Below are 12,116 nucleotides of genomic sequence, written 5' to 3'. Positions count from 1 at the left end.
ATGTTTGACCAGGGCTTATGTGTCCCATCAGAAATCGGATGAAGCTACTGTGGCAGTCAGCCTCGTTGGCAGAGCCCAGCAGGCAGCAGCCCTGGTAGATTGATAACAACTAAACAGCCCTGATGGGGCTTCAGGGAAACCAGCACTCTGCTGGGAGATAGACACAGATATAGATATAGAGTTACAGATAGAGATGAACCTCTAAGTATGTAGGTGTATACATATTCTTCAAACTAGAACTTTAGTTAGGCAATGTCTATCAACTTGTGAGCGAGGAATTCTACACCAGGAATCTAGTTTACAGAAACCCTTGCACAAGTATACAAGATTTTACATGGTACAAAGACATTCATAACAACATTATTTATAATTATGAAAATTTGATAATAACCTTCAATAGGAAATTAGTTAAATAAATCATGGTACATGGTATACTTGTAATGATGATTAATTGCCCCACATTCACCTCATCACTAATGATTAGACTAATTGAATCATGGCGATTCCATTCTCTTTCCCGATGATTAGTTTAGAAGACTCAAGGAAAAGCTGCTGCCTTCTCACTACCAGCCCAAGGATAAGAACCAGGAGAATCAAGAAGAAGCACAGCCACACTTTGACCATCTATATCTAGAACCACACAACCTTTGTTATGCGAAAGAATGTTTCCTTATTGTTCAAACCAATATAAGCTGAAGTTTTCTATCCCTTATAGATGAAGATATACTAAGGATACTATGCAAGAAGAGGTAAATACAAAGACATTCCTTTTTTTCTTTGGTGAGGAAGATTTGCTCTGAGCTAACTTCTGTTGTTCCAAGCTTCCTCTATTTTGTACGTGGGCCACAGCCACAACACATGTGCCAAGTGGTGCAGGTCCAAGCCTAGGGAACCAAACCGAGGCTGCTGAAGTGGAGTACTTAACTACTAGGCAACAGGGCCAGCCCCTAAAGACATTCTTTTTTATTTTTTTTTTGGTGAGGAAGATTGGCCCTGAGCTAACATCTGTTGCCAGTCTTCCTCTTTTTGCTCGAGGAAGACTGTTGCCGAGCTAACATCTGTGGCAATCTTTCCCTACTTTGTATGTGGCATGCGCCACAGCATGGCTTGATGAGCGGTGCATGGGTCTGTGCCTGGGATCCAAACCGGTGACTCCAGGCTGCTGAAGCAGAGCACGTGAGCTTAACCAATACACCACTTGGCCAGCCCTGCTTAAGAGATTATTAATAAGTGAAAAACAAGCAAGTTACTGGCAGTGACTAGTATAACTATTTTTGTTTTAAAATTACATATATGTTATATGCATAGTCAAAATAAAATATATAAAATCTGTTAGAAATGACTGATTCTTTGATAGAATTACTAGGATCTTTAACTTTTCTATACTTGTCTATTATTTGAATTTTTACAATATGTATTCTTTTGTAATAAACAATTAAGATAGAAAGGAAATAAAACATAAATTCCTCCCTATTAATTTATAGCAGCACTGACATTGGTTTATTCTCATAATAAAGTCATCTGAATTCTATGATTATTGGCTAATTTTTCATAGTTAAGGAATGTATAAACACAGGCAGTAGGGCTGAGAACAGAATAAGTGGCTCACTGTTCTGTGAACAATCTTAAAAAGTGACTAAAGCAATATTACAGATCAATCTTCATGACAATGAGCCGAGAGTAACTGTCTATATTATTTTACTCCACTGAAATTCATTATATCAAATATTAATGGAGAGAAATAGGCCATTCTGAATGGCTACTATGGGTCAGACCCTGTATCAGGTACCTGAGGTAGATGGGCTGTCATCAAAACAGTGCTTGTTGAAATGGAGTTGATCTTTTTAGTCGTTGATCTCTTCATCTAAAAGACACCACATCACTCCTCCTAGTGGCTAAAGATATTTTACAGAATTCTTATATAAACTTCCCCCTTCCCCACTGAATATTAAAATCAATGCTTCTTTGCCACTAAATTTTTGTGCCCACATTAAAGCTAAATTACCTATTTTTCATACGTATAAAGTTTTGGTTATTCACTATCTTTTCCCTCTTAATGTCCACAGTGTCTTTTTCAATATAAAATCCATTTCAGTACAAAGATGAGAAAAAGCAGCCTTTGTCTTTGTCTACACAAATTGGTCTTACTGACTGTCTTTACCAAGATAACCAGATTCAGGAACTTATTCAGAAATTCAATTTTTTAGTTCATTGAAAGTGATCAGGTTCTGACTTAAACATTCAAATAACGGCATAAAAGAACGGATAAATCGGGCCGGCCCCATGGCGCAGCAGTTAAGTTCACATGTTCCGCTTCGGCAGCCCGGGGTTCGTGGTTTGGATACCGGGTGCGGACATAGCACCACTTGGCACGCCATGCTGTGGTAGGCGTCCCACGTATAAAGTAGAGGAAGGTGGGCATGGATGTTAGCTCTGGGCCAGTCTTCCTCAGCAAAAAGAGGAGGATTGGCAGCAGTTAGCTCAGGGCTAATCTTCCTCCTATCCCCGCCCAAAGAAAGAAGAAAGAACTGATAAAAATCACAAAGCAAACTTGAGTGAAAAATATAGATTACTTTTCTTTATAACAAAGTCTACAAATTAAAATAACTTCACAATAATTATAATTATAATAATACTTATAAGGCAACAAATAGAATTAAACTAGTACGAATTGAGTATATTCAGTAATAAGTATACCAAAAAGAAGATGGCAGAATTTTCCAAGAAACTGAATGACTTTTCTACCTTCAAGTTTTTCTTCAAAATAGCATTCTTTTGTTTTGCTTTTTTATCTGGAATAACTTTACATTTACTTTGAGGAGAATTCTTGTTTAAATAGTGTCTTTTAATTATATATTAAATCTCAGCATCAGAACTGGTCTTTTACTCTTGGCTGTTATTCCTAAACAGTCTCAAGATCAAAGCTTTTGTGTTTCTCAATCTTCATCTGATTATCATCTACTCAACATTAAAAATGCAAATAAATACATTATAAATCAGGATATAATAATTTTTTCACTTTATTTTTGTTATAGTATAAAACATTTATATTGATTCAACACTGAGCAAGATGTCAGCCCAACTTAAAATTAGCTTATTCATACTAAACATTTGAATTAGTCACAGTTCCATAATACTAAAAGGGCCAGCTTTAAATAAATAAAACAAAAAAATTCTACAGTGCTTTATATACTAAAACACAGGATGAATGATAAAAATATTTAAAGCTCTAAAATCTTCAATCAGTACTTTTAAGGTATTTTAATCACTTTTAGTGGATTAGAACCATAGCATAAGCACTTCAATTTCTGTTGTAAATTATTATTGAATAGGAAAAAACCTAAAATTATTCATGTTTTGTACAACCTCCTTAAATAATAAAATTCTATGAAATTAAAGTTGTGACTCAATATAAATAATGCTAACTGTATACTGGGACAATTTCAGAAATAATATACAAGTAATTATTTTTTTGTGCGTATTTCATATTATCACTGCAGAACCACCAGATCTTTGAGTTTTTAAACAAGTATTCCATAAAAGTGAACATTTAAGAAGGTCAACCCTAACATTAAACAGGCTAATCTATCAAATTAATCATTTCCTACCTCATTCAAAATTTGACATGATTTAGATACTAAATCCTTCAAGTGTGATAAAAGTGCTGGGGAAGAAAGCGAAACATCACTAATGTATGGCGGAGATATGAAGACTTAAGTTCCCCTCTTATGACAAAGTTTAAGTTAACTTTACACTAAATGAACTGAAAAAACTGGTCCTCCTTCTCCTTGGCTCTCTATGCCCTACACTCCTTGGTCTGTTACTGAAACCAGGAAAAAGTACTAAGACAAACATCAGTCAGGGTTGGAAGTATAAAATATGAAAATGCTCCCTGACATTTGCTAATCCATTTGACAAACGTTTCTTGAGCAGTTACTATTTGATTTCACTCATCAGCCTACTCAGTTCTGACAATAACCATGCAAACTCTGTATCTGTGGGTTCTGCACCCCCGGATTCAACCAACAATAGATCGAAAGGCCTATGTGGTTGCATCTGTACTGAACACGTACAGACTTTTTTCTTGTCATGATTCCCTAAACAATACAGTATAACAACTATTTACAAGCATTTACATTGTATTAGGTATTATAAGTAATCTGGAGATGATTTAAAGTATGGGGAGGAATGTGCATAGGTGATATGCAAATACTATGCCATTTTATATAAGGGACTTGAGCAGATTTTGCTATCTAGGGAGAAAAGGAGGTCATAGAACCAATCCCTTGTGGATACCAAGGGACAACTGTACATGTGAGGATGTGTGAAGTTAAATAGCTTGTCTAAGATCACTTGGCCACTAAGTAATGAAGACAGGGCAATAACTTACTTTCTGATCCTCAATTACTAGAGTCTTCTAACTTTTATACCCTCAGATGACCTGGATTCAAGTCCCAGCGCTACCTCTTACTGGGTATAGAGGGCAAATCACTTAACCAGTCAGCTTTCCAGTATCTCCATCTTGAAAATGGTGAAAATAGGAGTATTGCACCAGATTACTGTGAGAATTAAATGCTATAACATATACGAAAATGCTTTAAAAGTTATTAAAATATTGTTGCATTATTACTATTTCATGCCGTGCTCTGTGTGTATAAATAAAATGTTTTGTATTACAAATTGACTATTTTTAGCCATAGTCCTCTAGGAACTGAACTGTTCTCTGGTTGTATGTTAGAAATTTTAGAATAATTTTTGCAGTCTACTGAACTTTAGGTAGGACCAAAGAAATCTAACAGCTTCTTAACACAGGCCTTACTTTCAAAAGCCAGAAAGTAAGTTAAGTATTGGCCAAATCTAACTCATTATAATTTTCATTTTGACTAGGTAGTACATTAATTCGGTTTGCATTTCAAAAGACACCAAAGGGTAGTCAGTGGAAAGTCTCCTTACCTTGTCTCCTAGCTTCTCAGATCCCCTCTCCAGAGACAACCAATGTTTTATCAGTGTCTTATGTATCTTTCCAAAGACATACAGGTATATCTAGTCTCCCCGGCCAAGTTTTTACAGAAACGGTTGCATCCTATACACATTTCTTCACTTTTCTTTCCTCCATTTAATAACGTATCAGTAAATAAAGAGTTTGTTTTTTTTTTAAACAGCTGCATAGTATTCCATGGTGTGGATTAAGCTAACTTAATCCATCCTTTATTAAAGGACATTTAGCCTATTTTCAATGCTTCAACAAGTAATCTTATGTATTCAACGTTTTATAGGTGTGCAAGTATATCTTTTAGATAAAATCCTAGACGCAGGATCATTGGATCAAAGATGACTATTTGTAATTTTTATAACTAGCAAACTGCCCTTCATAGAGTTTCAACCAGTTTGCATTCCCATTAGCACTTAGCTACCCAAACCCTTTACACTACGTATTATCAAACTAATGGATCTTCGTCAGCCTGCTAGCTGGAATTTGGTATTCTTCTTCCTATAATTTTTAGTTTTACTTTTGTTATAGATCCTTCTGAGAAGGGATAACATGCTGATAGGTATGAAAAAAAGATGACAACAGATTTATTCTGCATATCTCAGAAGATTCAGAAGGCAAATTTTATAATAAATGAAATTTTTCTTTTTTACCCAGCAGAAATTAACAGGCATTACTGCCAGATATAGTTCAGGCTTAAATTAGAAACGGGGTTAACATAGGCCCAGAAAAATGCATACATATTAAATTCATGTAAGTTACTAAGAGAAACTAGGAATAGTTTCTCTGTTTCCCTTAAGTTTTAAAGTGTTATTATTTTTAATTTTAAAATATTAGGAATTTATATACACAGTTCTGCTATAAGGCTTGTTTTGAATATTCAAATTTGTTCCAATTTGATTTGTATTTTAGGGAACAATATGAGTGATTTCTTCTGTGAGAAACATTAAGTGAACACACAAAAAATGCATCCAGTTGCACCTACCAGGCAAGGAAAGCACAAAACATGCACACCCCTTAAACATCTACCAGCTAATCAAGACAGTGTGGTACTGGCATACGGATGGACATACATGTCAATGGAACAAGAATTGAGAGTCCAAAAATAAAATCACGTCTTTAAGATCAACTGATTTTCAACAAGGGTGCCAAGATCACTCAAAGGAAAAAAATTACCTTTTCAGCAAATGGTGCTGGGACAACTGGATAGCCACATGCTATCCAGTGAAGTTGGACCCTTACCTCACACTATAGACAAAAGCTAACACAAAACAGATAAAGACCCAAATGTAAGCACTAAAATTATAAAACTCTTCGAGGAAAACATAGGAATAAACCTTCATGACCTTGAATTTGGCAATTGATTCTTAGACATGACCCTAAAAGCAGAAGCAACAATAACAAAAAAATAGATAAATTGGATTTTATCAAAATTAAAATCTTTTGTGCTTCAAAGGGCACTATCAAGAAAGTGAAAGGACAACCCACAAAAAGGAAAAGATATTTGCAAATGATGTATCTGGTAAGGGACTTCTGTCAAGTACATATAAAGAACTCTTACAACTTAATAATAAAAAGACAACCCAATTAAAAAATGAGCCAAGAATCTGAAGAGATATTCCTCCAAGGAAGATATGCAATGGCCAAAAGGCACATGAAAAGATGCTTGACATCATTTGATGGCAGGGAAATGCCAATAAAAAACACAATGAGATAACACTTCACACCCACTAGGATAAAAACTCAGATAACAACTGTTGGCCAGGATGTGGGGGAACTGGAGCCCTCATACACTACTGAGGGAATGTAAAATGGTACAACCACTTTAGAAAATAGTCTGGCAGTTCCTCAAAAGATTAAACATGGAGTTATTACAACCCAGCAATTCCACTCCTAGGCATATAACCAAGAGAAATGAAAACATATATCCACACAAAAACCTGCACACAAATGTTTATAGCAGTTTATTCATAATAGCAAAAAGTGAAAACCACCCAGAAGTCCATCGATTGAGAAACAGATAAACAAAATGTGGTATACAACCATCTAATGAAATGTTATTCAGCCATAAAAAGGAATGAAGTACCGATACATATAACATGGATGAACCTTGGAAACATTATGCCAAGAGAAAGAAGTCAATCACAAAAGATCACCTATTATCTGATTCCATTTTTACGAAACATTCACAACAGGCAAATCTACAGAGACAGTGAGTAGATTAGCGGTTGCTTAGGGCTGGGGGAAGGAGGATAAGGAGGCCATACCTTTTTGAGGTGATGAAAATGTTCTAACATTGACTGTAGTGATTGTTGCACATATCTGTGAATATACTAAAAACCACTGAATTGTACACTTTAAACATGTGAAGTGTACGGTATTTGAATTATATCTCAATGCTATTTAAAAAACCCATCTCCCAGCTACCGTAGTTGCCCTCATGTGTATGAACCACAGCCTCCACATTTGGCCTTACCTTTCCATCAGATTTCAGACACCCCTCCTTTACCACTTCATAATAACTCACAACAGGTAACCCTTCCCACATCTACTTCCAAAAGCAAATTTCAGGTTTTTTCTAAGGAAAAGTGCCATGTGTATTACAATATTTATATATTCCTTAACCATTTAACATGTATAAAAACTGTCCTACCATTTTTATTGAGTTCCTATCTTTTCTTATGTGCTAATGATAAAGTTTTTGAGTATTATGCCCCAATCCCATCTTTCCCATAGGCTCTATGGTTTTTATTGCCCAATTTTGCATACTCCAGGGATTTTTAGGAATGAATATGCCATATAATAGTAGAACTGTAGAATCAGATGACAGTGTCTCCCCCAAATATACCATTAATGCTATTATCAGAAACTGAATTCAAAGCTGGATAAATCAACTAGTTTTCACTGTTTAAACTCTTCAAACTAAAATGCTGAAAGAAATAATTCCATTTTGGACACCACGGTAACAATGTGATAAAAAGCTTTCAATGATTATCATACTTTTGTTTTCTAGAGACTTTATGAATATCCAAAGGTGGTTCTGAAGGGGAACCAACAGTACTCTTTTCAAAAAGAAAAAGTAATTTACGGAGCCTAGCTCCCAGCATGCATCCTCTGCTCTACCGTGGCTGTTCCCTTCCAGATCAAACAAAAATACCACATTCATTTCAGCTTCTATGCTTTCATTCATCCCCCAGCACAAGGTGTCTTTCCCTTTCCCCTTCGTCTCACAGATCTCATACTCCTGATCCAAGTCCTTTGTAAATTATGCCCCCTCCAGCACCATTCCTTCAGTGGTCTCCTACCCTTCTGAGTTCTACAGCACCTATTGTTTGATTTACACAATTTTAGTCTCATATTGTTTACTCATTTCATTCCTGTCCTTTGAACATGCAAAATCCTCAGGGAGAGAATCATGGCTAACACTTCAGAATCCACACAGATCTTGCACAACACGGAGCATAGAGTAATGCTCAAGAAGTTTTTGCAGCTGGGTGATAAATAGTACTAAATCATGAGCACTAAATAACCTTCTAGTTTTCTTAGTTACGACTCAACGTTTGCTGACACAAATCATTTCAACAGCTTTCAAGAAGCTAAAATTTTAACTTAGCTGAGCTGAAAATACGTATGACTGCTAAGGAAATAAAATCCTGTAAAGCCTGCATTCAGCTGTTTTAACCACAAAAGAGGCTAAACAAGAAATTATAGTTGTCACACTAAACATTTTTAGATTGTGGACCCTAATTCTACATTATAAGATGTATGGGAGCAATTTTATCACAGTGACAAATTACCCCGAGGAGTGGTTTTCAAAGCTTTCTTTAAACAAAAGGCAGAGCTGATCTTGCTAGAGGGAGGTGCCTGTAGTCCTGCTCGCGTAAGTCCCCCTCAGATACACACCACCATTGCCCCTGTCCCCAGTCCCCAAGTGCAATGAGGACTTAAGGCACCTCCGAGAACCACACAGGGCTGAGAAACACGCATGGAACAACGAGCAAGCTGTGTGAACAGAAAAATACCTCATTAATTTTTTAAAATTTCAAACATCACTAGAATATAAAATTAAAACTTACCCATTTCTACTGAAAACTCTTAGCCATGCTTTGATGTTTGGTCCCAACAAACACAAACAAGGTACAGTAGTAAAAGTAGACAAAGTAACTGCAAATAAAAATGTTTCCAACACCAACCTAGGAAAAAACACTTATTAATTTTTTAAAAAGTAAAAATATTTTCTTACACTTCACTTTGAAAGGCAACCTGAGTCCTACCACAATGATGACTACAAATAATCTTACTACTGAAATGCAAGCTATAAAAAACCACCTAGCAAATATCCGGCTTTAATGACAGATTTCAGAAGTGCTAAATACCCTATGATCCACACTGAGACTGTCCATTGCAAGAAACCCCATTTCTAGATAATTAACCTTCTTCTACAATAGTCTCTGGAACTTTCTTTACACACCAGTGGTTCAACTTTAGCTTATATCAGAATCACTTGGAGAGCTGAATAAACTGAAGATTGCCGGGAACCACCCCAAGAGTTTCTGAGTGAGGCCTGAAGAATTTGCATTTTGATAAAATGCTGATGCTGCTGGTCTTAGAACCACACTTGGAAGACCACTGCTCCAGTGATTCATTCTACTCTAAAATGAATTAAACAGAAACTACCATTTCCCATTACAAAGGTCTTGTCCTCCCCTCTCTAGAAAAGAACAACCGTTACATTAGTGTGTATATATATATATATATATATATATATATAACTATGTATAAATATATACATATAAAACTGTATTTTACCTTTAAACTATAGATATTAGCTTATTAAGTAATTAAACATAGGAGCCTACAGACTTTTCTTAAGAAAACAAATTCTTTTCAAGCACTTCAGAATCATATTTACTAAGAACTGATATGTTACTTATAATTAACATACATATCACTACGTAAGTTCCCTTAGAGGTTCCAAGGGCCTCACATTTACTGGTATAGTATAGTTGCTCATCTACCTCCTCCCCACATGTGATTGGGTAACAGAAGGCTAGGTAATAGGAGCATTTAATGGATTAATTATTCCACTGTTTTTTAAAAGAATAACACTGCTAAGGAAGGGTAATGTGTCAGTATCCTTACTTGACCCATTAATTAAACACACCATGGTTTTTTGTCTAATCACCCACAGAAAGGCACATTTAGTAAACAAGTGTTTTAAAATACAATTGCCTTAAGATAAAAATTTCAGACTTACTCTATTAGTGGTGCTCCATAGAGAACAAAAATTACATGAAAGGTGAAACAAGACATAAGAAAATAGACACAGCATTTCACAAATCTGGTTACCTAAAAAAGAAATGAATATTTAAAGACTCAAGAGAATGCCTAAAGAACAGCAAATGCTTCCATTTTACCTACAAACACAACTTATTCCCACAATGTGTGACAGTCCCATGTTCTCTGGATTTGGGTATCCTGAAGTCAGATCACATGTCCTGTGCACAGTCAGGCACACAGCCCTCAACACAGCCCTGTAAAAAAGCCTACAAGGCAAGCATCACTCCCATAATCCACCCACCCAAGCAACAATGGAGTCAAAAAGCATCCCTGTTCTGTGGTATGTATTGAGCTACGTTGTTAATCAGTATTTATAAAATATTTACCAGTAACAGAGTGCTAGGATACAAAACACACAAACACAGTCCTTATTATGTGATGATACATGAAATATTTGCAGAAAATAATGACTACAATAATTTTTTTCATTTTAGGACAAAATTTCTAGGAAAACTGCACCAAAAAAAGTATACTACTAAATAATTCCCCAAGTCGTAGTAAGTTAGACGTAAAATTTGACTATATGGGTTCACAACACTATAACATCCACTTAAGACGTCCTAATTCCAGAATTAATGCATGGCAAGGATCTATTGAACAGGGTGGGCAGCCTTCCAGCAAATATAAGGCTATTGATTGGGAGAAAAAAAAAACACTCACTGTAAATAACCCAACGACTACCTGACTAATATTCTTCCATTAAAAGAAACACTACCTCCATCTAAAAATCAATTATCAAGAAATGAGCCTTACCTTGAATGACAATGAACTTCTTTTAGAGGATGCATTTGGTTTCACTACTAAATATAATACTAGATTGACGGCAGTTACAGAAACAGAACAGATGCACAACCATGTCAAGTGTGTTTCCAATATTGAGAAGTTCTCCAAGAAGAATGATGGAATGAAGATGCTTAGGATAATTGAACATATGCATAAAAGATGGGTATACAGTAGTCTCTTGATATCAGTATCTTTCATGGTGTTTTCTTGAGTGGCTATCTAATGAAAAACAAATTAAGAAAAGAGGATACGCAATAATGACTTTTTCCATTATCCTAAATGCTCTAACGTCTAAAAACAAGCCATGAACCAAAGTCAATTTTCTATGGGCAATAATGTATTAGTTTCAGAATAAGATGCATATGTGTAAATGTGCATGTAGACTAATATGGTGCAAATAGCTCTTGGAGCCTAAAAAACACAAACTTACTAATTTCTTAAATACCTGTGACTCATTTCTGCAACAGGGTCATGTGCTACGACCAATTAAGCAATTCAATTTCCTTTTTTGGCCAAAATCACAGAGGTGAAAACAAACTGCCTGGATTAATGATCTCCCCCAGCTGGAAATATAACCTCTGCATTCTAAAAACCCCATGAATGGCTAAGCTGTTGGCATCTCTTACCATTGTGGACCCCTGTCCAACATCACAGTAGTTCACATCTTCTAGCAAATGTCAAGCGACACCAAGTGCACACCTGAATACTCAAATGATGGGTGGTGTAATCAACAGAGTTCAAAGAACATTATGCTAAACTAAGGCTTCCCAGTGCCAAAAAAAATACCAAAATGGCAATGTCTGTTACAAGTGCTATATTCCAATCAAAAGTAAAGCACGAATGGAAGAATGAAGAAAACTTTCTCTCTATAGACAAAAAACATATTTTCTATATATATTTAATTATAAATTACCAAACAGAGAGCTCATACATAGTACTGAGTAGTGTTAAGGACCTTATTAAAGTTATAGTTCACATTCTGGTGAATACTCCAGAAAAAAAA

At 35.6% G+C, this 12,116-nt stretch overlaps 1 protein-coding gene across 2 annotated transcripts in view; it reads right to left on the bottom strand.

The window, feature by feature from the left end:
* Window positions 1-12,116, bottom strand: part of PIGF (phosphatidylinositol glycan anchor biosynthesis class F) — a 32,686-nt gene that overhangs the window by 19,483 nt on the left and 1,087 nt on the right. For both annotated transcript variants that reach the window (XM_014833237.3, XM_014833242.3), the window contains exons 2-4: window positions 11,084-11,332; window positions 10,248-10,339; window positions 9,067-9,183 (exon numbers count right to left, since the gene is read on the bottom strand). In XM_014833237.3, the coding sequence (XP_014688723.2) occupies window positions 9,067-9,183; window positions 10,248-10,339; window positions 11,084-11,311 (437 nt within the window). In that variant the 5' untranslated portion in view covers window positions 11,312-11,332. The remainder of the gene's footprint in view (window positions 1-9,066; window positions 9,184-10,247; window positions 10,340-11,083; window positions 11,333-12,116) is intronic.

This window comes from Equus asinus, chromosome 6, assembly GCF_041296235.1.
Source record: "Equus asinus isolate D_3611 breed Donkey chromosome 6, EquAss-T2T_v2, whole genome shotgun sequence".
NCBI lineage: Eukaryota > Metazoa > Chordata > Mammalia > Perissodactyla > Equidae > Equus > Equus asinus.
This window is presented reverse-complemented; position numbering and strand designations above follow the sequence as displayed.